At 46.1% G+C, this 26,942-nt stretch overlaps 1 protein-coding gene across 2 annotated transcripts in view; it reads right to left on the bottom strand.

The window, feature by feature from the left end:
- Window positions 1-26,598, bottom strand: part of LOC122928755 (L-amino-acid oxidase-like) — a 35,600-nt gene extending 9,002 nt beyond the window's left edge. Inside the window, exons 1-5 of one of the 2 annotated variants that reach the window (XM_044281940.1) lie at window positions 26,506-26,520; window positions 25,190-25,330; window positions 20,148-20,368; window positions 7,821-7,930; window positions 1,450-1,651 (exon numbers count right to left, since the gene is read on the bottom strand). In XM_044281940.1, coding sequence (XP_044137875.1) covers window positions 1,450-1,651; window positions 7,821-7,930; window positions 20,148-20,309 — 474 coding nt within the window. In that variant the 5' untranslated portion in view covers window positions 20,310-20,368; window positions 25,190-25,330; window positions 26,506-26,520. Of the gene's footprint in view, window positions 1-1,449; window positions 1,652-7,820; window positions 7,931-20,147; window positions 20,369-25,189; window positions 25,331-26,505 lie in introns of both variants that reach the window. The other variant, XM_044281939.1, reaches the window with a different exon arrangement.
- Window positions 26,599-26,942: the final 344 nt, after the last annotated feature.

Below are 26,942 nucleotides of genomic sequence, written 5' to 3'. Positions count from 1 at the left end.
TTTTCATCTCTCAAGTACACTCTCCATGTCCAGGTTTGATAATATTGTAGCATCTACAGAGGCCATATCCCTGTGCAGGTTCTCCTAAAGGGTCACTTTTCAGAAAACTATTGGTATGCCAAAAGTTTTGATCTGTGGAGGTCTGAGTGCTGGGACACTGATCGCTAGAACTAAGAAAGAGAAGCACTTTCACACGTCAGTGATGTCCATCAGTGATTGTGAGCCAAAACCAGCTGCGGCTCTAAACGCTGAACAGGTGCAGATCTTTCCCTTATGCCTGTAGAGCTCCAATCCTGGCTTTGGCTCACAATCACTGATGGAAATCACTGACCAAAATACGGACGTGTAAATGAGGCTTAAGGGCTCATGCACACGACAGTATGTATTTTGCGGTCCATGTGCATTCTGTATTTTGCGAAACTGAACATCTGGCCCCTAATAGAACAGTACTACCCTTGTCCTTAATGCGGACAATAATAGGACATGTTCTATTTTTGGGCGGAACGGACATACTGAAACAGAATGCAAACGGAGTAACTTCTGTTTTTTGCCCTAGGGGAAATACCGGCGTGAGGACTGCCACTGTGAGCTGTGTCAGAGCTACTACCGCTCCCATTCTCCGATTGCTCCTCGCAGGCTGTCATTGCAGCAAGCCCTGGAGAAGCCAGTAGGGAATGAAAGTGGTAGTGGCCCTGATGAAGGTTGTGTGACGGTGTACTCCTTCGGGCCGTTGCTCCCTGGGGATCAGTGTAGGGGAAAAGTAGTTTTAAAGAATCTAGAAGTTAACGTAGAACAGGTTTTTTTTTTATAGAAGAAATTTCCATGTGCAATTCTATGGCACCAGTAAGGATTATGGAGGCAGTTGTATGGCTGCAGTTTAGCACTTGTATTGAGCTGGCCTGGTAGCAGTCTGGGTGATAGGTGTCTTAGCCCATTCCCTCACCTCACAGCAAAGGCTTTAAATGCTGGTCTCAGATATTCACTCTCTTGTCTGTCTTCTCAAGGATTTACTTGAGGATAATTGTTGATTGTTCTTTCTGGAGAATCCTTCTTAGGAGCAGGAGCTCAGCAGTGTGCCTCCTCTCCTCTCTCAGGCTGATCTAGAACTCCCGCTCCTGGCAGGAAGCAGGACCAGCCCACTCTTACCAAGAGGGGAGGAACAGGGTGGTTAGCTCTGTTCCTGCCAACCATCGCTATCCAGCCTTTACCGGAAGATACACCCAATGCATATAAAATACATAACAATATAAAACATAGCTATTTACAATTGTAATACCCCCGGGTCTGGGATACTGGATCAGTACTTGGAAAAACCCAGGAAACATTGATATGGCCACAAGGATTGCCTAGAAAAGGTTAAGGATCTCACTCCGTATGAGCTAACTCTGAAATATGGATGGGCAGGCACCTCCTCAGCTATGGCTACCCTATTAGGAAAGATTGATATACCTTGTCTAATAGATGATAATACAGATCATCAATAGATTTCCCTTCTTCATTCATGTTTAGTTCAAAACCAAACAGATTTGGGTCCTTCATCACATCCTTAGTCAAGTGTCTGATATTATTGAACAAATAAAAATTGTCGTCATCTGATAAGATAAAAGGTCTCAACTTCAGGCCGATCAGTCTGATGTATTCATGGACAATCCTGTAAGAGGGAACAGAAGCATCATCAAGATGGAACCTATACTATTTGTGGCTATTTGGGAGTGTTCTATACACCTTATTAGATAATTCTGCAGACTGCAGTTACAATAAATGTCTCTGGCTCTGGAGGACATGTCCCATCTTGCATTACACACACAGCCCATTGATTTGAATGTGAACTGTGGTGGTGCCGCAGGGAACAATTTACTCACAGATGGGGACCAATCAGGGGAACACTTTGCAATCAGCTAATTGTGAAGGAGGAATTTTCCATCCAAACTACTGTGTTAAAGGGGTTGTCCAAGTTTTTTTTCTTTCGAATAAAGCACTCTAAATCTGATGGTCAGCAATATATACATAAGCTAAGCAAGTTTTAGGCTAAATATATATTTAATAATTTCCCTAGTTATGTTCTGGCCCTTTGTTGACATGCCAGTTGCAGAGCTGTTGGGGATTGTAATAACAATCACTGAGGTTTTACTCATGAATATTTGTGGGTGTCAACAAAGACTGCCTTTCCCTTCCCATTGCTCTGCAAAGGGAATGAATAAAATGTCTTCCCTGTCTGCAGCCTAACTGCTAGACTACTCATGTCATAAGTGTGGGACTACAAGTCCCAGATGCACATTACATTCCTGACACACACAGGATCTTCTCCCTACCTGTTCTTGTGCAATGCTATGCAGACATTTCCTCACAGCCAGCATGAGTACAGAGGAGAGGATTCCCCCAGCCTCTGTCAGCTCTGTATTTGCAGGGTGAAGAGGCATAACATTTGTCTCCTAAGTGCCTGGAGAAGAGGTAACCTTGCAGGTGCTCAGATCCTGAGGCAGTGCCTCCAGAGTCTGTGCTGCTGATAGTAGAAGGGGTTAAACGTTGCTGAAGAATCCAGTGGGAGGGGAGACAGAGAGCAGACAGCTCAGCCAGCACATTGGGCAGTGCAGGGGAGCGTAGCCAGCAGATCAGGCAGTGCAGGGGGTGTGACCAACAGATCGGGCAGTGCAGAGGGTGTGACCAACAGATCGGGCAGTGCAGGGGGTGTGAAAAACAGATCGGGCAGTGCAGGGGGTGTGACCAGCAGATCGGGCAGTGCAGGCGGTGTGACCAGCAGATCGGGCAGTGCAGGGGGTGTGACCAGCAGATCGGGCAGTGCAGGGGGTGTGACCAGCAGATTGGGCAATGCAGGGGGCGTTGCTTGTTGCTCCAACAAGCACAGCCCGCAGTGACATTCTATGCACAGAGGCAGACCTGCTCCTCAGGTTTGCGCACTGAACATCATCAGAGCAGTGAAAGAAGGTCATGTGAATTGTGAGAAAGGGGCCACTGTACTTGAAGTAAGTGAATTGAAACCCCCTTACATTTGCTTAGTTTGAAACATACAAAGAACAAAAAAATAACTTGGACAACTCCTTTAATTTTAATTAAATGGGTTTTCCAAGGTTTAACAATGGAAGAACTATCCCTGGGATAGGTCATCAATATCAAATCTGTGTGAGTGTCCTACAACGCACATCCCTCTCCGATCAGTTGTTAAGGGAGTAGCTCCAGTGTTGGATATAAGCGGCAGAACTACACAACTCCGTCCATTGTGTTGTGGAAGGAGATGATTACTACAGCACCGCTCCAGTCCAGTGGATGAAACTGTGTACTTCTGGTTCCGGAGCTACTCCTGTACATCTGATCGTTGGGGGTGCAGGTTATTGTTTCCCCACAGATATGATATTGATGACCTATCCAAGGGATAGGTCTTCAGTTCAATCCTTGATAACCTGTTCAGGGTATAAGGGCAGTGTAGTTTATGTGTGAATCTCTGCATAGAAGAATCTCTGCATAGATTTTTGTGCAGTTTTTGCTTCATTACCACACCAAATCCATACGAAAATCAGCATGTGGATTTTGTCATGGATTTTGATGCAGATTTTGGCCTCATGCACACGACAGTTTTTTTTCACGGTCCGCAAAAACGGGGTCCGTAGGTCCGTGATCCGTGACCGTTTTTTCGTCCGTGGGTCTTCCTTGATTTTTGGAGGATCCACGGACATGAAAAAAAAAGTCGTTTTGGTGTCCGCCTGGCCGTGCGGAGCCAAACGGATCCGTCCTGAATTACAATGCAAGTCAATGGGGACGGATCCGTTTGATGTTGACATAATATGGTGCCATTTCAAACGGATCCGTCCCCATTGACTTTCAATGTAAAGTCTGGAGTTCTTTTATACCATCGGATTGGAGTTTTCTCCAATCCGATGGTATATTTTAACTTGAAGCGTCCCCATCACCATGGAAACGCCTCTATGTTAGAATATACTGTCGGATATGAGCTACTTCGTGAAACTCAGATCCGACAGTATATTCTAACACAGAGGCGTTCCCATGGTGATGGGGACGCTTCTAGTTAGAATACACTACAAACTTTGTACAAGACTGCCCCCTGCTGCCTGGCAGCACCCGATCTCTTACAGGGGGCCGTGATCAGCACAATTAACTCCTCAGGTGCCGCACCTGAAGGGGTTAATTGTACTATCATATCCCCCTGTAAGAGATCAGGGCTGCCAGGCAGCAGGGGGCCCCCCCCTTCCCCAGTTTGAATATCGTTGGTAGCACAGTGTGCGCCCCTCATCGGGCCCCCCGTCCTCCCTCTAGTGTAATAAATCGTTGGTGGCACAGTGTGCGCCCCCCATCGGGCCCCCCTTCCTCCCTCTAGTGTAATAAATCGTTGGTGGCACAGTGTGCGCCCCCCATCGGGCCCCCCCTTCCTCCCTCTATTGTTATAAATCGTTGGTGGCACAGTGTGCGCCCCCCATCGGCCCCCCTCCCTCTATAGCAGTATCAACATTGGTGGCAGTGTGCGGCCTCCCATCTCCCCCCCCGCCCCCCGATCATTGGTGGCAGCGGAGTTCCGATCGGAGTCCCAGTTTAATCGCTGGGGCTCCGATCGGTAACCATGGCAACCAGGACGCTACTGCAGTCCTGGTTGCCATGGTTACTTAGCAATAGTACAATAGTAGAAGATTCATAGTTACCTGCTTGCTGCTGCGATGTCTGTGTCCGGCCGGGAGCTCCACCTAATGGTAAGTGACAGGTCTGTGCGGCGCATTGCAAAAGAACTGTCACTTACCAGTAGGAGGAGCTCCCGGCCGGTCACAGACATCGCAGCAGCAAGCAGGTAAGTATGAATCTTCTACTGTTGTACTATTGCTAAGTAACCATGGCAACCAGGGCTGCAGTAGCTTCCTGGTTGCCATGGTTACCGATCGGAGCCCCAGCGAATAAACTGGGACTCCGATCGGAACTCTGCTGCCACCAATGATCGGGGGGGGGGGGGAGATGGGAGGCCGCACACTGCCACCAATGTTGATACTGCTATAGAGGGAGGGGGGCCGATGGGGGGCGCACACTGTGCCACCAACGATTTATAACAATAGAGGGAGGAAGGGGGGGCCCGATGGGGGGCGCACACTGTGCCACCAACGATTTATAACAATAGAGGGAGGAAGGGGGGACCCGATGGGGGGCGCACACTGTGCCACCAACGATTTATAACAATAGAGGGAGGAAGGGGGGCCCGATGGGGGGCGCACACTGTGCCACCAACGATATTCAAACTGGGGAGGGGGGGGGGGTCTGCCCCCTGCTGCCTGGCAGCCCTGATCTCTTACAGGGGGATATGATAGTACAATTAACCCCTTCAGGTGCCGCACCTGAAAGGGTTAATTGTAGGATCACGGTCCCCTGTAAGAGATCGGGTGCTGCCAGGCAGCAGGGGGCAGTCTTGTACAAAGTTTGTAGTGTATTCTAACTAGAAGCGTCCCCATCACCATGGGAACGCCTCTGTGTTAGAATATACTGTCGGATATGAGTTTTCACGAAGTGAAAACTTAGATCTGAAAAAGCTTTTATGCAGACGGATCTTCGGATCCGTCTGTATGAAAGCAACCTACGGCCACGGATCACGGACACGGATGCCAATCTTGTGTGCATCCGTGTTCTTTCACGGACCCATTGACTTGAATGGGTCCGTGAACCGTTGTCCGTCAAAAATATAGGACACGTCATATTTTTTTGACGGACAGGATACACGGATCACGGCCTCGGCTGCCAAACGGTGCATTTTCCGATTTTTCCACGGACCCATTGAAAGTCAATGGGTCCGCGAAAAAAAACTGAAAACGGCACAACGGCCACGGATGCACACAACGGTCGTGTGCATGAGGCCTTTGGCTCATATTTGCCTCAAATCTCACCCTCTGCATTACAAAGGATGAAATCTGAAATAAAAATCCACCCAAAAATTGACATGCTGCTGATTTCAAAATCCACACCACAAGTCAATTTTTGTGCTGAAAACTGCTGCATCACGTAGATGAGATTTTCAAAATCTACTTAGCTGGGACTGTATTAGGGTACTTTCACACTAGCGGCAGGACGGATCCGACAGGCTGTTCACCCCGCTGGATCCCTCCTGCTGCTATTTTGCCATGCCGCCGGACCGCCATTCTGTCCCCGTTTACTATAATGGGTATGGGGATGGAGCTCTGGCACAGCACGGCAGTTTGCGATGAGAGGCCGCCGGACTAAAAAGTCAGACATGCACTACTTTTAGTCTGGCGGCCTTTCGCCGTGCACTGCCGTTCTGCTCCGGAGCTCCACCCCCGTATGCATGGTGTGAACATACCCTTAAAGGAATTTTCTGAGATTTATATACTGATGACCTATCCTCTTCGCGCAATAACTTCATAAATTAATTTCTACTGAAAACTATTTCCCGAAATCAGGTTCAGTTTGGAGCCAATACATTCTAATACTGTAAGGAGCTCCTGCTCCCTACAGTATTAGAACGAAGTTTTATGCGAATCGACTTCGGATGTTCCATCCAAAGTCAATTTGCTCATCCCTAGTCATCAGTATCTGATCGGTGGGGGTCTGACTCCCAGGACCTTCACTGATCAGCTGCATGAAAAAAGCACCGGTTTTCGCAGTAGCCCCGTGGCTTTCTCTCAGCTTTCCCTAGGCCAAGTGACGTCCAGTTGGTGCTGTGGCCTAGGAGAAGCTCAGCCCCATTGAAGTGAATGGGGCTGAGCATGATACCAAGCACTGCCACTATTAAATGTACAGCGTTGGTTAGCACAGAAAAGGTCACGGTGCTCACAGGAGTGCCGCTGCCTTCTCAACAGCTGATTGGCGGGGGTCCCAGGTGTTGGACCCCCACCGATCAGATACTGATGACCTATCCAGAAGAAACCCTTTTAAATAGAACATGGTCATGAAGTCATCATCCATGAAAATGCATGACTTAATATGATGTAAGAGCTGTTCTGTGTGTTCTGAGTCAGTCAGTGTCTCTCCTGCTACCTGCTATGTGTTGTTTCACATAAGTGTACTTTTACACTAGCGTTGTTTGAACTGCCCGCCGGATCCGGAAAAGTGTGAAAACTGATTACATTTGTATCTTGATCAGGATTCTGATCACAATTAAAAATTCATTGGAAAAAACGGATCCGCCATCTATGGACTTTAACTTTTTTTGCACATTTTTCGGGTTTAACATAAAAAAGCCGGATCCGGTTTGACGGAACACACTGCGCCGGATCCGGAATTAATGCAAGTCAATGGGAAAAATTCCGGATTCAACGTTCAGTCAAGGTGTTTCGGATTTTTTGCCGGAGGTAAAAATACAACATGCTACGGTTTTCTAAAAAGCCTGATCAGTAAAAAAGACTGAACTGAAGACATCCCTATGCATCCTGAACGGATTACTCTCCATTCAGAATGCATGGGGATAAAACTGATCAGTTCTTTTCCGGATTTGAGCCCCTAGGACGGAACTCAGCGCCGTAAAAGAAAAACGCTAAGATGGATTGTTTTGGTGAAGACTGCTTGAAGATAATACTTCCCCTTATAAGATATCACAAAGTGTCTGATAGTACTGATTTATGGAAAACATTACAACAATAGGCACATTTTAATTTTCCAATCCTCCAAAAATATTCATAATATAAACTTGACACAAAATGTTAAAAATGTATCTCATAATCTTCATACAGTATATTGTGCATTTTGGTGCACAAGTAGTATGACTTAGGTAAGTGTGCTCCATTTTCCACAGTGTCTTATATCTTGTATAGGCAGCACTCTGGGCTTCTGTACCCAATCAAGTAATTTGAGGCCCGTACCTGTGAGACTCTGGCAGACGCATAGGTCCCAGATCTGCATACCAGCCCTCGGGATCTCTGTGTGTCTTCACACGACCTCCTGGACGGTTGTCGGCTTCCAGCACAGTCACCTGCCATTTGAAGTATAAAGCATGATGTATATGACCTTAACATTGTGTTTGTATTCTAATTGCATGGTATATGAGGTTTATCTAAGTATGTGACCAGTATTTAAAGTGGAGGACCATGGCTTAAGCATTGCTATGGGTCCAGGGTACTTTTCAATAGTCGTTGCTGTGTCACATTCTTCTGTATTTTTATATAAAGTTAGATACAGTCTATGGTTGTTGTCCTGACACCTGAGACTTTGTGAGTCCTGAGATTATTACATTGGAGAGCAAACAAGCTTCCAGGTAAGATCAATCAGAAGTGAAGAAGGTTGGGAACGTAAGTATCATGAACAGATAAGCTAAGGGCATGGGTTAGTTAACCACTTCAACCCCCCTAGCTGAAACCCCCTTAATGACCAGGCCACTTTTTACACTTCTGCACTACACTACTTTCACCGTTTATTGCTCGGTCATGCAACTTACCACCCAAATTAATTTTATCTCCTTTTCTTCTCACTAATAGAGCTTTCATTTGGTGGTATTTCATTGCTGCTGACATTTTAACTTTTTTTGTTATTAATCGAAATGTAACGATTTTTTTGCAAAAAAATGAAATTTTTCACTTTCAGTTGTAAAATTTTGCAAAAAAACCCGACATCCATATATACATTTTTCGCTAAATTTATTGTTCTACATGTCTTTGATAAAAAAAAAAGGTTTGGGCAAAAAAAAAATGGTTTGGGTAAAAGTTATAGCGTTTACACACTATGGTACAAAAATGTGAATTTCCGCTTTTTGAAGCAGCTCTGACATTTCTACAATGCCCAGACAGTACAAACACCCCACAAATGACCCCATTTCGGAAAGTAGACACCCTAAGGTATTCGCTGATGGGCATAGTGAGTTCATAGAAGTTTTTATTTTTTGTCACAAGTTAGCGGAAAATGATGATTTATTTTTTATTTATTTTTTTCTTACAAAGTCTCATATTCCACTAACTTGTAACAAAAAATAAAAACTTCCATGAACTCACTATGCCCATCACAAAATACCTTGGGGTGTAATCTTTCCAAAATGGGGTCACTTGTGTGGTAGTTATACTGCCCTGGCATTTTAGGGGCCCAGATGCGTGAGAAGAAGTTTGAAATCAAAATCTGTAAAAAATGACCAGTGAAATCCGAAAGGTGCTCTTTGGAATGTGTGCCCCTTTGCCCACCTAGGCTGCAAAAAAGTGTCACACATCTGGTATCGCCGTACTCAGGAGAAGTTTAGCAATGTGTTTTGGGGTTTCATTTTACATATACCCATGCTGGGTGAGAGAAATATCTTGGCAAAAGACAACATTTCCCATTTTTTTATACAAAGTTGGCATTTGACCAAGATATTTATCTCACCCAGCATGGGTATATGTAAAATGACACCCCAAAACACATTCCCAAACTTCTCCTGAGTACGGTGATACCACATGTGTGACACTTTTTTGCAGCCAAGTGGGCAAAGGGGCACACATTCCAAAGAGCACCTTTCGGATTTCACAGGCCATTTTTTTTACACATTTTGATTGCAAACTACTTCTCACGCATATGGGCCCCTAAAATGCCAGGGCAGTATAACTGCCCCACAAGTGACCCCATTTTGGAAAGAAGACACCCCAAGGTATTCCGTGAGGGGCATGGCGAGTTCCTAGAATTTTTTATTTTTTGTCACAAGTTAGTGGAATATGAGACTTTGTAAGAAAAAAAAAAGAAAAAAAAATCATCATTTTCCGCTAACTTGTGACAAAAACTAAAATTTTAAGGAACTCGCAATGCCCCTCACGGAATACCTTAGGGTGTCTTCTTTCCAAAATGGGGTCACTTGTGGGGTAGTTATACTGCCCTGGCATTCTAGGGGCCCTAATGTGTGGTAAGTAGTTTGAAATCAAAATGTGTAAAAAATGCCCTGTGAAATCCTAAAGGTGCTCTTTGGAATGTGTGCCCCTTTGCCCACCTAGGCGGCAAAAAAGTGTCACACATGTGGTATCGCCGTACTCAGGAGAAGTTGGGGAATGTGTTTTGGGGTGTCATTTTACATATACCCATGCTGGGTGAGAGAAATATCTTGGCAAAAGACAACTTTTCCCATTTTTTTATACAAAGTTGGCACTTGACCAAGATATTTCTCTCACCCAGCATGGGTATATGTAAAATGACGGAGTACGGCGATACCACATGTGTGACACTTTTTTGCAGCCTAGATGCGCAAAGCGGCCCAAATTCCTTTTAGGAGGGCATTTTTAGACATTTGGATCCCAGACTTCTTCTCACGCTTTAGGGCCCCTAAAAAGCCAGGGCAGTATAAATACCCCACATGTGACCCCATTTTGGAAAGAAGACACCCCAAGGTATTCAATGAGGTGCATGGCGAGTTCATAGAATTTTTTTTTGGGCACAAGTTAGCGGAAATTGAATTTTTTTTGTTTTTTGTCACAAAGTCTCCCTTTCCACTAACTTGGGACAAAAATTTAAATCTTTCATGGACTCAATATGTTCCTCACGGAATACCTTGGGGTGTCTTCTTTCCGAAATGGGGTCACATGGGGGGTATTTATACTGCCCTGGCATTTTAGGGGCCCTAAAGCGTGAGAAAAAGTCTGGAATATAAATGTCTAAAAAATGTTACGCATTTGGATTCCGTGAGGGGTATGGTGAGTTCATGTGAGATTTTGTTTTTTGACACAAGTTAGTGGAATATGAGACTTTGTAAGAAAAAAATAAATAAATAATTTCTGCTAACTTGGGCCAAAAAAATGTCTGAATGGAGCCTTACAGGGGGGTGATCAATGACAGGGGGGTGATCAGGGAGTCTATATGGGGTGATCACCCCCCTGTAAGGCTCCATTCAGACGTCCGTATGTGTTTTGCGGATCCGATCCATGTATCCGTGGATCCGTAAAAATCATACGGACGTCTGAATGGAGCCTTACAGGGGGGTGATCAATGACAGGGGGGTGATCAATGACAGGGGGGTGATTAGGGAGTCTATATAGGGTGATCACCCCCTTGTCATTGATCACCCCCCTGTAAGGCTCCATTCAGACGTCCGTATGTGTTTTGCGTATCCGATCCATGTATCCGTGGATCCGTAAAAATCATACGGCCGTCTGAATGGAGCCTTACAGGGGGGTGATCAATGACAGGGGGGTGATCAGGGAGTCTATATGGGGTGATCATGGGTGATCAGGGGTTCATAAGGGGTTAATAAGTGACAGGATGGGGGTGTAGTGTAGTGTAGTGGTGTTTGGTGGTACTTTACTGAGCTACCTGTGTCCTCTGGTGGTCGATCCAAGCAAAAGGGACCACCAGAGGACCAGGTAGCAGGTATATTAGACGCTATATTCCTGCGCGTTCACAGGAAATCTCGCCTCTCGCGAGATGACGCACGGATGCGTCCAGGAGGAATGCCTCCCGGACGCATCCGTGCGTTCAGCAGTCGGGAGTCGGTTAAACCACCCTAAGTATCAAAAATCCAAAGTGTCCCAGACAATAGAAAGACTTCATGGTTTTGGCTATCATGTGACATGTACTGGCTATATATCATTTTTCGAACCTGTTCACCATGGCGCGCCCCCCTGGAGGAGCTCCTCTGACCGGCTGTGGGGGAGGAGCATATGGAAAGTGAAAGTAAAAATCCCAGCATACATTGCAGCAAGCATGTTCAGAGGAGCACTCACATGACATTCCCGCCCACCTGTGTTCCCATGGAGACAAAAGCCCCTCCGACATTATCAATAAATAACTGCAGACATAGTAATAGGAAGAACACCCGAGTCCCAGCAGTAGAGAGGTCACTGCCGGTCAGGGGAGGGCTGGGCCAGGGGGCAGGCAGGCAATTGCCCCCCAGGCCGCCTATCTTTAACAAAAATTATTTATATTTTTTATTCTTCAGGGCCGCACCGCCGATCACCACAGGCGGCGCGGGCCTGGATATAATGGCGGTGGCGGGGTGGAGCACTGTTACTTTGGAGGGCACCCTGGCATAGTATCAGCTTAGCACAATTATTTTTGGGGGACATAATCTTTATACTATTAGTGTCTGGGCGCAGTTATTTTTTAGAGCACTGTGTGCCAATAATTGTATAAGGGGGCACTATCTGTGTGGTAGTAGTATTTCCAGGGGGACTGTTTCTGCAGTCTAGTATTGGGGGCACAGCGGGCACAGTATTGGGGGCACTATCTGTGTGGTAGTAGTATTTCCAGGGGTACTGTTTCTGCAGTATAGTATTGGGGGCACAGCGGGCACAGTATTGGGGGCACTATCTGTGTGGTTGTAGTATTTCTAGGGGGACTGTTTCTGCAGTATAGTATTGGGGGCACAGCGGGTACAATATTGGGGGCACTATCTGTGTGGTAGTAGTATTTCCAGGGGGACTGTTTCTGCAGTATAGTATTGGGGGCACAGCGGGCACAGTATTGGGGGCACTATCTGTGTGGTAGTAGTATTTCCAGGGGGACTGTTTCTGCAGTATAGTATTGGGGGTGGCAGGAAAGGGTGTTCAGAAGATGTGAAGATGATGGAAATGTGGGAAACTAATGTCTGTTTCTCAATCTCTGCAGAGACGGGAGATGGCAGAAAAATCATCATGGCGGTCTGGTCTGAATGGAGAAGATAAAGAAAGAGAACGTCTACAACAAAGGTGACATCACTGGATGTAAGAGGTATGTGGCACTATGTAGGAGAGGAGATGCTCCGGCTCCTCCCCCTGCCATTTGCAGAAGGAGGATTCAGAGCTGGGTGAGGACGACGAAAGGGGGCAGCAGGCCATAGGCGGGTGACAGATGGTGGGGTGAACCTCAAGCCTTGAGCAGGATCTGGGGAGGGAGGAGAGCGGAGGAGCTTCCTGGCTGTAGCCGGCTGTCTATTGTATAATGTGAAGCAGGCAGTGCAGCCAGGACAGGCCTCCCCTCTCCGTATGATGTGTAGAGACAGGCCTCAACTATAGAATGTCAGCGGTACAGTGTTTGTTGGGAGTGGCCTATTATATGTAGGAGGGGCTTTAATAATGGGCAGAGTTACCCTGTTCATAAACTTGCTGTGGGGCCTAGTAATTTCTAGTTGTGCCACTGGATGTAAGCCATGAACAGAATGAATAGAAGGGGAGGTTTATCATTTGCCTTGTTTCTGAAATGTGGCGTTAAAAAGTTGTAAACTATGTGTTTGTGACTTTTTTAACTGTGCCTTTAAAAAAAAAAAGAAAAAAAAGGGGGGCATGACAATGGCAGGGAGGGGGCGTGACCAGTCACCCCAACAAATTTATGTTAATTTTAGCCATTTTTTTGACTCAAATGAAGCCAGAAGTACAAATTGATCTGCTCACATAGCGAGGAGCATCCTGTCTATCATCACACGACCTGCTCCCAGCCTAGGAATCATCTATGAATATATGACGACCCTTCACCTGGGGAAAAAGGGGGAGCAAGTGTAGTCAGACATCTCTGTATACAGTGTACAGGGGAGTCACACATCTGTATATACAGTATAAAGTGGGTCAGCTCACATCTCTGTATACAGTGTACAGGGGGTCACACATCTGTATATACAATGTACAGGGGGTCACACATCTGTATATACAGTATAAAGGGGTCTCATATCTCTGTATTCAGTGTAGAGGGGGTCACACATCTGTATATACAGTATAAAGGGGGTCATCTCACATCTCTGTATACAGTGTACAGGGGGGTCACACATCTGTATATACAGTGTACAGGGGGTCACACATCTGTATATACAGTATAAAGGGGGTCTCACATCTCTGTATACACTGTAGAGGGGGTCACAAATCTCTATATACAGTATACAGTGGTGGGGGTCACACATCAGTATATACAGTATACAGGGGTCACACTTTGCCAGTGTACACGGGTACCTTATAAACAGTATATAGTTGTATGTGTCCTACCTGTACACTGTATATAGAGACACCCCCTTCCCTGTACACTGTGTATATTGATAATAATGAGATCCTCCGGTGCAGGGGGTCACACATCTCTATATACAGTATATAGTGGTGGGGGTCACAAATCACAGCATACAGTATACAGTGGTGGTGGTGGGGGTCACATCACTGCATACGGTATACAGGGGGTCACACATCTCTATATACAGTATATAGTGGTGGGGGTCACATATCACTGCATACAGTATACAGTGGTGGTGGTGGTGGGGGTCACATCACTGCATACAGTATACAGGGGGTCACACATCTCTATATACAGTATACAGTGGTGGTGGTGGGGGTCATATATCACTGCATACAGTATACAGGGGGTCACACATCTCTATATACAGTATACAGTGGTGGGGGTCACATATCACTGCATACAGTATACAGGGGGTCACACATCTCTATATACAGTATATAGTGGTGGGGGTCACATATCACTGCATACAGTATACAGGGGCCACACATCTCTATATACAGTATATAGTGGTGGGGGTCACATATCACTGCATACAGTATACAGGGGGCCACACATCTCTATATACAGTATATAGTGGTGGAGGTCACATATCACTGCATACAGTATACAGGGGGTCACACATCTCTATATACAGTATACAGTGGTGGGGGTCACATATCACTGCATACAGTATACAGGGGGTCACACATCTCTATATACAGTATACAGTGGTGGTGGTGGTGGGGGTCATATATCACTGCATACAGTATACAGGGGTCACACATCTCTATATACAGTATACAGTGGTGGGGGTCACATATCACTGCATACAGTATACAGGGGGTCACACATCTCTATATACAGTATACAGTGGTGGCGGGGGTCACATATCACTGCATACAGTATACAGGGGGCCACACATCTCTATATACAGTATCCAGTGGTGGTGGGGGGTCACATATCACTGCATACAGTATACAGGGGGTCACACATCTCTATATACAGTATATAGTGGTGGGGGTCACATATCACTGCATACAGTATACAGGGGGTCACACATCTCTATATACAGTATACAGTGGTGGTGGGGGTCACATATCACTGCAAACAGTATACAGGGGGTCACACTTCTCTATATACAGTATACAGTGGTGGTGGTGGGGGTCATATATCACTGCATACATTATACAGGGGGTCACACATCTCTATATACAGTATATAGTGGTGGGGGTCACATATCACTGCATACAGTATACAGTGGTGGTGGTGGTGGGGGTCACATCACTGCATACAGTATACAGGGGGTCACACATCTCTATACAGTATACAGTGGTGGTGGTGGGGGTCATATATCACTGCATACAGTATACAGGGGGTCACACATCTCTATATACAGTATATAGTGGTGGGGGTCACATATCACTGCATACAGTATACAGGGGGTCACACATCTCTATATACAGTATATAGTGGTGGGGGTCACATATCACTGCATACAGTATACAGGGGGTCACACATCTCTATATACAGTATACAGTGGTGGGGGTCACATATCACCATATACAGAGTGCAGGAAGGAGAGGGCACACAATTATAGATGGTGAGACCAGTGACTGCTGCTGATATCACGGACCTCAGCCATACTGACAGCTCACAAGGGGTTAAACTGTTGGTCTGGCTGTAATAAACATGTCTGTGATAACATCACAGAGCAGAGGGGCCATAAACAGGACAGACACTGGGATTGCTCACAGTTTGTGTTCCACAGCACCTTCCCGGCTCTGCTACATCCTCACATATAGCAGTAGCCTCTCAGTACAGGAGACAGAGATGGAGTCTACAGACAGTCAGCTTCCATCTGCCATCACAGCTTCTCATCACAGTCTCCCTTTCTTCTGCAAAAGTTTCTTTATTTCTGCTTGAATCTTCCTGCTAAGCCCCACCAGCCCTGCACAGCCAGGAGTGCCAGTCACAGAAGGAAAGCACATCTGATACAAGCAGGGCCGTTTGAAGGAATTTGGGGGCCCCAAGCAAAATAGACATGGAGGCCCCCACAGTATAGCCATACAGTTTAAGTTCACCCACACTTTTTGCCGCCCTAGGCAAGATAAAAATTGACGCCCACCCCACCCCTTTCCCAGCTTTTAAATTAAAAGAACTGCTATGTTTCGCTAACGCTGGGTTCACACCTGAGCGTTTTACAGCGCGTTCCTACGCGCTGTAAAACGCACAACAGGCAGGAACCAATGATTCCCTATGGGAAGGGTTCACACCTGGGCGTTTTACAGCGCGTACGATCACGCTGTAAAACACCCGACGCTCAAACAAGTACAGGAGCTTTTTTTGGCGCGTTTGACGCGCGTTTGGGCCATAGACTCTTTGGACAACACTGCTGTCAATCACCCAAACGCGCGTCAAACGCGCGTTCACTATTAAAAAAAAGCGCCTAAAACGCGCAACAAAAACGCACATAGAAACGCGCGTTTGAGAAACGCCTAGGTGTGAACCCAGCGTTAGGGTTAATCCAGCTTCTTGTAGCTGTCTCTTTTTGTGGAACAGAATTGCGGACCCATACATTTCTATGGGGCCGCACGGCGTGCGGCCCCGATCCGGAATTGCGGACCCGGATCCGCAATTCCGATCCTGAAAAAAATAGAACATGTCCTATTCTTGTCCGCAATAGCAGACAAGAATAGGCATATTCTTAGTGCTGGCAATGTGCGGTCCGCAAAATGCGGAACGCACATTGCCGCTGTCCGTGTTTTGTGGATCCGCAAAACACACACGGATGTGTGAATGGACCCTAAATGTGAGGTAAATTAGTTTCCAATGTAGTATTAATAACTAAACAATTACATAATAAACATATTGCATTGTCTACTTACCACCAGGACAATAAGATGATCTGGTCTCTGGCTGCAGTCTGGCTCTTGATCTGGCTCTGCGGACTCCCTTGTCACTCTCATTCCCCCCTCCCTTGTCACTCTCATTATCCCCCCCCCCTCCCTTGTCACTCTCATTATCCCCCCTCCCTTGTCACTCTCATTCCCCCCCCTCCCTTGTCACTCTCATTATCCCCCCCTCCCTTGTCACTCTCATTATCCCCCCCTCCCTTGTCACTCTCATTCCCCCCCTCCCTTGTCACTCTCATTATTCCCCCCCTCCCTTGTCACTCTCATTATTCCCCCCCCTTGTCACTCTCATTATTCCCCCCCTTGTCACTTTCATTATTCCCCCCCTTGTCACTTTCATTATTCCCCCCTCCCTTGTCACTCTCATTATTCCCCCCCTCCCTTGTCACTCTCATTATTCCCCCCCTCCCTTGTCACTCTCATTATACCCCCTCCCTTGTCACTCTCATTATCCCCCCTCCCTTGTCACTCTCATTATTCCCCCCCCTTGTCGCTCTCATTATTCCCCCCTCCCTTGTCACTCTCATTATTCCCCCCTCCCTTGTCACTCTCATTATTCCCCCCCCTCCCTTGTCACTCTCATTACCCCCCTCCCTTGTCACTCTCATTATTCCCCCCCTCCCTTGTCACTCTCATTATTCCCCCCCTCCCTTGTCACTCTCATTATTCCTCCCCCTCCCTTGTCACTCTTTTCTCCCCCTCCCTCCCTTGTCACCCTCTTCTCCCCCTCCCTTGTCACTCTCTTCTCCCCCCTCCCTCCTTTGTCACTATCTCCCCCCTCCCTCCTTTGTCACTGTCTCCCCCCTCCCTCCTTTGTCTTTCTCTCTCATTTCCTCCCCCCCTCCCTTGTCACCTCTAGTGTAGTGTGGCCGAGCTCTGTTCGGTCCGCGGTACAGGAGCATTTGTTTCCTGTACCCGGCCGGACTGAAAGGAAGTGCACACTAAGTGAGCACTTCCTGTCAGTCCGGCCGGGTACAGGAAACAAAAGCTCCTGTACCACGGACCGAACAGAGCTCGGCCACGCTACATTAACAAAAGCATAGAGGCAGAGCAGACACAGCAGGCAGGATTCTTTAGAGCGGCAAGCTCTCAGCCTCAGCCGCTCAGGCAAAACAAGCACCGGCTCTGCTTGGGGCCCCGGGCCAGCTCGGGGCCCCAAGCAATTGCTTGTTTTGCCTGTGTGTTAGCGACGGGCCTGGATACAAGCAGGGTGCTTTAGGACCCAGAACAGCACACTCCTTCAGTCATGGACAAGGTAGCTCCTCCATGGCAGGTGCAGCTATAGACAGACAGGCAGGGTTAGAGCAGGACAGACAGGCAGGGTTAGAGCAGGACAGACAGGCGTGGTAAGAGCAGGACAGGAGGTGGCGTGGTGAGAGCAGGACAGACAGGCGTGGTGAGAGCGTGACAGGAGGGGGCGTGGTAAGAGCAGGACAGACAGGCGTGGTGAGAGCGGGACAGACAGGCGTGGTGAGAGCGGGACAGACAGGCGTGGTAAGAGCAGGACAGAAGGGGTGTGGCTGCCAATAGCAGGAAAACCAGGCAGATCTGATTAAAAAGATATATTAGTAAGTGCAAGGGCGTTGCTCGGGTCTCAAAAGATCCAGGGCCCAAGCCCCAATGCATATTGACCAATTCTCTAAGTCGACCAACCGACCCCAACCCCCCCACCACCGCAAACGCTAGCACTGAAAACATTTTACTGTACTTGCTATACAGCTATACGTTACATCCAGTGCCTCCTAGGTGACGTCTCCTCTGATGTAGATCTTCCCTGTCATCATCGTCTCCATTCAGTCCGTACAAGTTCTCTCAGCCGCCTCGTCTCTGCAGAGTGTGACACATGGACATATTAGCTTCCTCACTTTTCTGTACCCCCAAATACTATTCTGAGAAAAAATGAGTGCCATACAGATAATCTTCCCCATAGTAATAGTGTTCCTCATAGTCCCACCAATAGTTATTCCCTTCTAGAATGCCCTCATTATTAGTAATACTGCCCCCTACAGTGCCCCCAACAGTGATAGTGCTCCCCAAGAGTACCTCCATTAGTAGAAGAGCCCTCCAGTATTAATAATACGCTTACAGAGCCCCCCAGTAGAAATAAGGCCCCCTATTGTTCCCCAGTGGTAATAAAGCTCTATACAGACCCCTCAGTAGTAATAAGGCCCCCCATAGTGCTCTTAGTAGAAATAATGCAGATCTATAAGTCCCTCCTATAGAGCCCCCAGTAGTTATAGGAATGCCTAAATTCCCCTGGATTTAAAATGCCCCCACATTGCCCCCATATTTATATAGCCCCGCTACTGTTATAATGCCCTTACAATGCCCTAGTATTTATATCGCCCCCTACTGTTATAATGTCCCTAAAGTCCCCTCAGTATTTATACTGCCCCCTACTTTTATAATGCTCACCCTGAAGCACCCCAGTATTTATAATGCCCCCTGCAGTGCCCCCTGTAGTTATATTCCCCCGTTTAGTGTCCTCAGAAATTATAATTTCTCAACCCCTCCACCATACAGTCCCATGTAAATAACAATATTTCCCGCCCTCCATCATAGAGTCTCATGTAAATACCATCACACCACCTCTCCAGCCCCTGCCAATATACAGTCCCATGTAAATAACATCCCTCTCTACCTACAGCCCCCTCCAAAATACAGTTCCATGTAAATAACATCACACCATCTCTCCTGCCCCCTCCAATATACAGCCCCACATAAATAGCATCACCCCCTTCCGAGCAGCCATCAACATACAGTCCCATGTAAAGAACATCACCCCCTCCCCAACCGCCTTCAGCATACAGCCCCATGTAAATAACATTACCCCTCAACATTCAGTCCCGTGTAAATAATATCACTCCCTTCCATAGCCGTCTTCAACATGCATTCCCATGTAAATAACATCATCCCCTAAATTTTCAGTCCCATGTAAATAACTTCCCTCCCTTCAGCCCTAACATGCAGTCCCAGTTAAATAACCACAACTCCCAGCATTGCTCTGCCTCTCCCTTCACTTACCTCTCCTCATGTAGCAGACCTCACCACAGCTTCTTCCCAGGACTTCTCTTCACTGCTGAGCCGTCCTCTCCTGCACTGGTCACATGATGGTGACATCATCGCAGGTCCTTTTCAGCTACTGCCTTTAGAACTGATCACATGACCTGTGATGTCACCACAGGTCCTTCAGCTCTTGCAGGGCATTAGATTCAATTGTACTGCCGTCCTGAGGACGGCAATACAGTTGTTTCTTTCTGGCAGGCAGGACATTCGGGCCTGGGACAAAACATCAGGGGCCCCTGAGTAAGTGTAACATCTACCTACTTTCTTTACAGTTGTAATAAGTGCTAACAGAGTGGGCAACCCCTTTAATAGTCAACTTACCATGTGTCCAGCATCTTGCAATGCTTTGGCTGCAGAGAGTCCAGACATTCCAGCTCCAACAATCACAATGTGTTTGCGACGAAGTGTCTTGGTCGATGATAAACCATTTTTGGCAATATCCAATAATTCTTCATACTCAGGGTCTTTCAAACATTCTTGCATAGTGTTCTGATCAGTCTTTACCCTTCCGGCCAATAAGCAAAGTACCAGGGGAAGAAATACTGTGGATCATGGAGATGAGCACATTAATTCAATAAAGTACATATCATGAGATGACAAGACCATCATTTGCTTTATCATTTCTTAAAGTGTAGGTGTTTACCTATTAAAGGGTATGTCTCATGAAGATGAGCCTTGTCTATATGCCTTGTTAGGGTATGTGGGCACCACACAGCGCCTATGAGAGTGGCTCTGGCATTCGCAGCCCGGCCATGCGTTACATGGACAACCATTCATGTGAATTACATTTCTATATCTGGCCTGATACAACTGCTCCTGGCAATCAGCTGGTTAGAGAAACCGTGATCAACTGATCACTAGATTGGCTTCCATCACAGTTACTTAAAGGGGAGGGAGTGCCAGCATTGAATGTTATTTTAATATAATTCATCTTGAAAAAAGTTAATACTTTTGTAATTTACTTTGGGTTTCAAAAAGCTCCCATTAAGATATATGCTTTTTATTTCATTATACTGTCATCCTCTGGTGTTTAATCCGTATAATAATGTGCACGTCCACCTACTTATGTGGTCTCACATTCTCAGTTTCGTCATTCAACTGCCATCAGCCATATCTACTGTTAAAAGCTTGACAATTACAGGGAGAGAGCAGCAGCAGGAAGGACACACCCCCTGAGAAAGGATCTTCCCCCTCCCCAGAACTGACACGCCCCCTAAACTGCCAGTCCGAAGAGAATCTAGCTGAGCGATTGCAGCAATAAATGGGGATATATCTGGATCCATGTGAGGTACAGGGCTGGTTCTAGCTTTGTTAGAAAGACATTGTCATGTACTATATGATGTCTGATTTTCATTTTTTTACATTAACCATAGTTCTAACCCCTTTAAAGGGCTTCTGTCACCCCACTAAAGTGATTTTTTTTTTTTGGGCTAGTGAAATTAGGTATATTGCGATATATGACAATATAATTGTGTTACTTACTTTGATCCAGCAGTTTCTGCAAAAAACGAAGTTTTATCATATGTAAATTCGGTCTCTAACAGCAAGTAGGGCGGCTACTTGCTGCTAGCTGCTGCAGAAATCCGCCCCCTCGTTGTGTTGATTGACAGGGCCAGCCGGGATCTCCTCCTCCGGCCAGCCCTGTCGGCATTTCAAAAATCGCGCGCCTCTGTTGATTCGGCGCAGGCGCTCTGAGATGAGGAGGCTCGTCTCCTCAGAACTCCCTCAGTGCGCCTGCGCCGATGACGTCTTCTATTTCGGTGATGTCATCGGCGCAGGCGCACTGAGGGAGTTCTGAGGCCCTGTCAATCAACACAACGAGGGGGCGGATTTCTGCAGCAGCTAGCAGCAAGTAGCCGCCCTACTTGCTGTTAGAGACCGAATTTACATATGATAAAACTTTGTTTTTTGCAGAAACTGCTGGATCAAAGTAAGTAACACAATTATATTGTCATATATCGCAATATACCTAATTTCACTAGCCCCAAAAAAAAAAATCACTTTAGTGGAGTGACAGAAGCCCTTTAAGTACATATCTATGGCCATTGCTTGCAGCTTAGCTGCAGTGTCTAACATGACTGTAATGTTGACGAAACCCGATTTTGCCCGGACCAAACATTTTAGTAGTCTACTTTCACACTCGCGTTTTGGCTTTCTGTTTGTGAGATCCGTTCGGGTCTCTCACAAACGGTCCAAAATGGATCAGTTTGCATTCTATTGCATTCTGAATGGAAAAGGATCCGCTAAGTTTGCATCAGTTTAGTCTCCATTGAAGACGGACACCAAAATGCTGCTTGCAGCGTTTTGGTGTCCGTCTGATGAAACTGAGCCAAACGTGTGTCAGGACGGATCCGTTTTCACTGACACAATCTGGCACAATAGAAAACGGATCTGTCCTCCATTGACTTTCAATGGTGTTCAAGACAGTGGCTTAGGCAGTGGCTGAGGGACAGACAACAGAGGGTTGTAGTCAATGGAGTATATTCAGACCATGGTCTTGTTACCAGTGGGGTACCTCAGGGATCTGTTCTGGGACCCATATTGTTTAATATCTTTATCAGTGAAACTGCAGAAGGCCTCAATGGTAAGGTGTGTCTTTTTGCTGATGACACAAAGATTTGTAACAGGGTTGATGTTCCTGGAGGGATACACCAAATGGAAAAGGATTTAGGAAAACTAGAGGAATGGTCAAGATTCTGGCAACTAAAATTTAATGTTGATAAGTGCAAGATAATGCACCTGGGGCGTAAAAACCCAAGAGCAGAATATAAAATCAGTGATACAGTCCTAACCTCAGTATCTGAGGAAAGGGATTTAGGGATCATTATTTCAGAAGACTTTAAGGTAGGCCGACAATGTCATAGAGCAGCAGGAAATGCTAGCAGAATGCTTGGGTGTATAGGGAGAGGCATTACCAGTAGAAAGAGGGAGGCGCCCATGCCGCTCTACAGAGCACTAGTGAGACCTCATTTGGAGTATTGTGCTCAGTACTGGAGACCATATCTCCAGAAGGATATTGATACTTTGGAGAGAGTTCAGAGAAGAGCTACTAAACTGGTACATGGATTGCAGGATAAAACTTACCAGGAAAGATTAAAGGACCTTAACATGTATAGCTTGGAAGAAAGACGAGACAGAGGGGATATGATAGAAACTTTTAAATACATAAAGGAATTCAACAAGGTAAAAGAGGAGAGAATATTTAAAAGAAGAAAAACTGCTACAAGAGGACATAGTTTTAAATTAGAGGGGCAAAGGTTTAAAAGTAATATCAGGAAGTATTACTTTACTGAGAGAGTAGTGGATGCATGGAATATCCTTCCTGCAGAAGTGGTAGCTGCAAATACAGTGGAGGAGTTTAAGCATGCAAGGGATAGGCATAAGGCTATCCTTCATATAAGATAGGGCCAGGGGCTATTCATAGGATTCAGTATATTGGGCAGACTAGATGGGCCAAATGGTTCTTATCTGCCGACACATTCTATGTTTCTATGTTTAAGACGGATCCGTCTTGACTATGTTAAAGATAATACAAACGTATCCGTTCTGAACAGATGCAGGCGGTTGTATTATCTGGACGGATCCGCACAAAACGTGAGTGTGAAAGTAGCCTAATTGTGTATCGGGACCTTCTGACTCTTCTTCAATGGCTGATGTTAAGAGGAAAAGAATTGGGCAGATGGATTTCAACATCCCCAGTGCTTTTTTCTCAAGGGAAATAACGCAATGCCAAAATTGTTTGGCAGGGGCTTATTTCCCTCTCCCTATTGTGAACATTTAGATGCTTGACCATGCGTGCCTGTGTTTGGAGGGGAGAAAGGAACAGAAGGAAAGGCTGACATCCAACAGCTATTTAAAGGGGTTTTCTGAGTGTTTAATATGGTGACCTATCCTCAGAATAGGTCATCAGTATCTGAATGGTTGGGGGGTCCGACTCACTGCACCCCTGCTGATCAGCTGTTTGAAGAGGCCTCTTCCTAGGCCAGTGATGTCACGTTCATTAGTCATATGGCGTAGGCACAGCACCGTCTTATTCAGGTGGATGGGGCTGATCTGCAATACCAACCACAGCTTGTATACAATGGGTGGTGCTGTGCGAGGAGGCTGCGGCCTATTCAAACAGCTGCCAGGTGTTCGACCCCAACTGATCAGATACTAATGGCTCACCTTGAGGATAGGTCATCAGTTTTGAACACTCACAAAACCCCTTTAGGGTACATGCACACGTTTAGGATTCATGTGCGGAGAATCCACACTGAAATCTGCAGGTGTTCGCAGGCAAATCGGAGCGGTCAATCCGCATCAATTGGTGTGGATTTTCCACATGCGGATTTTACCAAGTGAATGAAGAAAATCCGGTCAGGAAAAATAAAATAAATTGACATGCTGCGGATTTTATAATCCACACCGCATGTCAAAATCCACACGTAAAAAATCTGCATCGTGTGCATTGAGAATGTCAAATTCTCATAGAATACAATGCACGCAAATCCACGCGGAAAATCTGCACGCAATCCTGATCATGTGCATTTAGCCTAAACGCCAGGTTCACATCTGCGGCACTGTAATCACTGTATCCGCTGTACATTTCGGATTTCAGACCGACAAAAAATGCTACACGCAACATTTTTTTGTCCGGCCATAAGTTGGCACATATGTCGGATAGTGGCCGGATTACTGCCAGATCCCATTACAGTGAATGGAGATCCGTGGGTGTACAGTGGTATCTGGCTATGCCGCATACGGTGAACTCCAGCAGCTTATGTGCATGGCTAAGGCTACTTTCACACTTGCGTTCGGGGCTCCGCTTGTGAGTTCCGTTAGAAGGCTCTCACAAACGGCCCCGAACGGATCCGTACTGCCCTAATGCATTCTGAGTGGATGCGGATCCGCTCAGAATGCATCAGTCTGGCACCGTTTGTCCTCCACTCCGCTCAGCAGGCGGACACCTGAACGCTGCTTGCAGCGTTCGGGTGTCCGCCTGGTCGTGCGGAGGGAAACGGATCCGTCCAGACTTACAATGTAAGTCAATGGGGACGGATACGTTTGAAGTTGACACAATATGGCTCAATTTTCAAACGGATCCGTCCCCCATTGACTTTCAATGTAAAGTCAAAACGGATCAGTTTGCATTATCATTAAAACAAAAAAATAAAATAAAATAAAATTATTTTTTTTGTTTTTGTTTTTGGTAATGCAAGCTGATCCGTTCTGAACGGATCTAAGCGTTTGCATTATAGGTGCGGATCCGTCTGTGCAGATACCAGACGGATCTGCACCTAAACGCAGGTGTGAAAGTAGCCTAATATTAGTCCACCTAAGTCCTGAGAGGCTCAGATTGCTGCCCTGTCTCCATGATTTACCCTTCTAGATTGCTTGTTCAGATCAGTTGCAGGAAATTGATGCATGGAGAATTGATTACTTGAGGCTGGGTTCAGACCTGAGCGTTTTACATCCGTATGCCATCCGTTTTTTTTTTTGTTGCAGATCCATGGTAACAATGCCTAAAACAGACAAGAATAGGACATGTTCTATTTTTTTTTTTTGCGGGGCTACAGAACAGACATACCGATGCAGACAGCACACGATGTGCTGTTTCGCATTTTTTGTGGACCCATTAAAATAAATGGGTCCGCACCCTATCCGCAAAAAAAAATTCTCATAGGTTTTCCCGAGCAAAGTGTTGATTTCCTTCTGGGGTTCTCTGTAACCATTTCTATTAAGTTTCCTGGAGATCGTATAGGAAGTGCAGGGCCGGTGCAAGGATTTTTGCCAACACAAGCATACATTTTGCCCTCTAAGATACACCTAGGTTTTAGAGGAGGATAATAAGAAAAAAATATTTTCCATTACACCTCAGGTCAGACCAGCAATCAGACCCCCAATGTTAATCAGACCTCAGCTCACAGCCCCAATCAGACCCCCAATGTTAATCAGACCTCAGATCAGAACCCCATGTCAGACATCATCCCCCAGCCATCAGCCCCCAATGTCAGCCATCAGACCCCCATGTCACATTTCTCCCCCTCCATGTCACATTTTTCCGCCCTCCCCCAGGGTGCGCCCTAAGGCGGCCGCTTGGTCTGCCTTATGGTAGCACCGGCCCTGAGGAAGTGATCAACCTTTCTAAAACTATACGTCTCAGTTCATGGACCACAATGCTATAGAGACAGCGTTATAGAAGTAATAGTAGACCAGGCTCTCAACATGTCCTTGTATAGGTTTTAGTTTATGTCCTATATGCAAAATCACAAACAGCCTTCTAAAGGCATATCTGTACATGGCAGCTTACTTGCAGAAATGTCTACATCTGTCCCAAATATGTGAATGGGGTTTGCAGAAATTCGCCCATGTGATGCAGAAACCACAGTATTCACGTGAACTAATTTTAAGGCACAGAGATTTCTGCAGAATATATGCCCTCAAGATTCTTCCTTTATTGCAGACAGACATCTTTATCCATGGAAGCAGCTGCCCGGGATAGAACATCACTGGTACAGTAGGTGCTCAAGCTGATATGTGACTCATTCTAATGCAACATTTACAAAGCAAAGCAAATCTAACAAGTAACTTGCTGAGAGGTTGAATATTTGTGTTCTAAGGCTCCACGATTAGGTGATGCTATGTAATATATCTAAAAATACAGACTAGAAAGAACATTGGAAAATATGCTACATACCAAACATGTCCATATCTTTTTCTAATGCAATGTTCCAATAAGGTACCCACTGGGTAATAACACTTATATAGTATCTTCAGATGGGAGTAGTAGGATGAGCTTATGCTGTTTTGCATAAAATCTTGACAGGTACTAAATATCTTGTTATGACACATGCAATTTGCATTAAATAGCTTGTGATGCAACATGTACCTAGTCTCAGACATAATGTATATTACATCTCATTCCTGGTTGATTTCTTCCAGGGGCAGTGAAGGTGCATGGTGACCTAAAAAGGGGACCTGTGACATTGAAAATGCAGTGCAATCTGCAGGCGGCAGTGGAGCTGAGCAGATTGATATATAGTTTTATGGGAAAAGATCAAACTTTTTCTTAGGTCTCTTGCACACGACCGTGTGGCTTTTTCAGTATTTTGCGATCCGCAAAAAATACGGATG

The sequence above is a fragment of the Bufo gargarizans genome, chromosome 2 (genome assembly GCF_014858855.1).
Source record: "Bufo gargarizans isolate SCDJY-AF-19 chromosome 2, ASM1485885v1, whole genome shotgun sequence".
Lineage (NCBI taxonomy): Eukaryota > Metazoa > Chordata > Amphibia > Anura > Bufonidae > Bufo > Bufo gargarizans.
The sequence above is the reverse complement of the archived record's forward strand: the minus strand, read 5'-3'. Positions and strand labels throughout refer to the sequence as shown.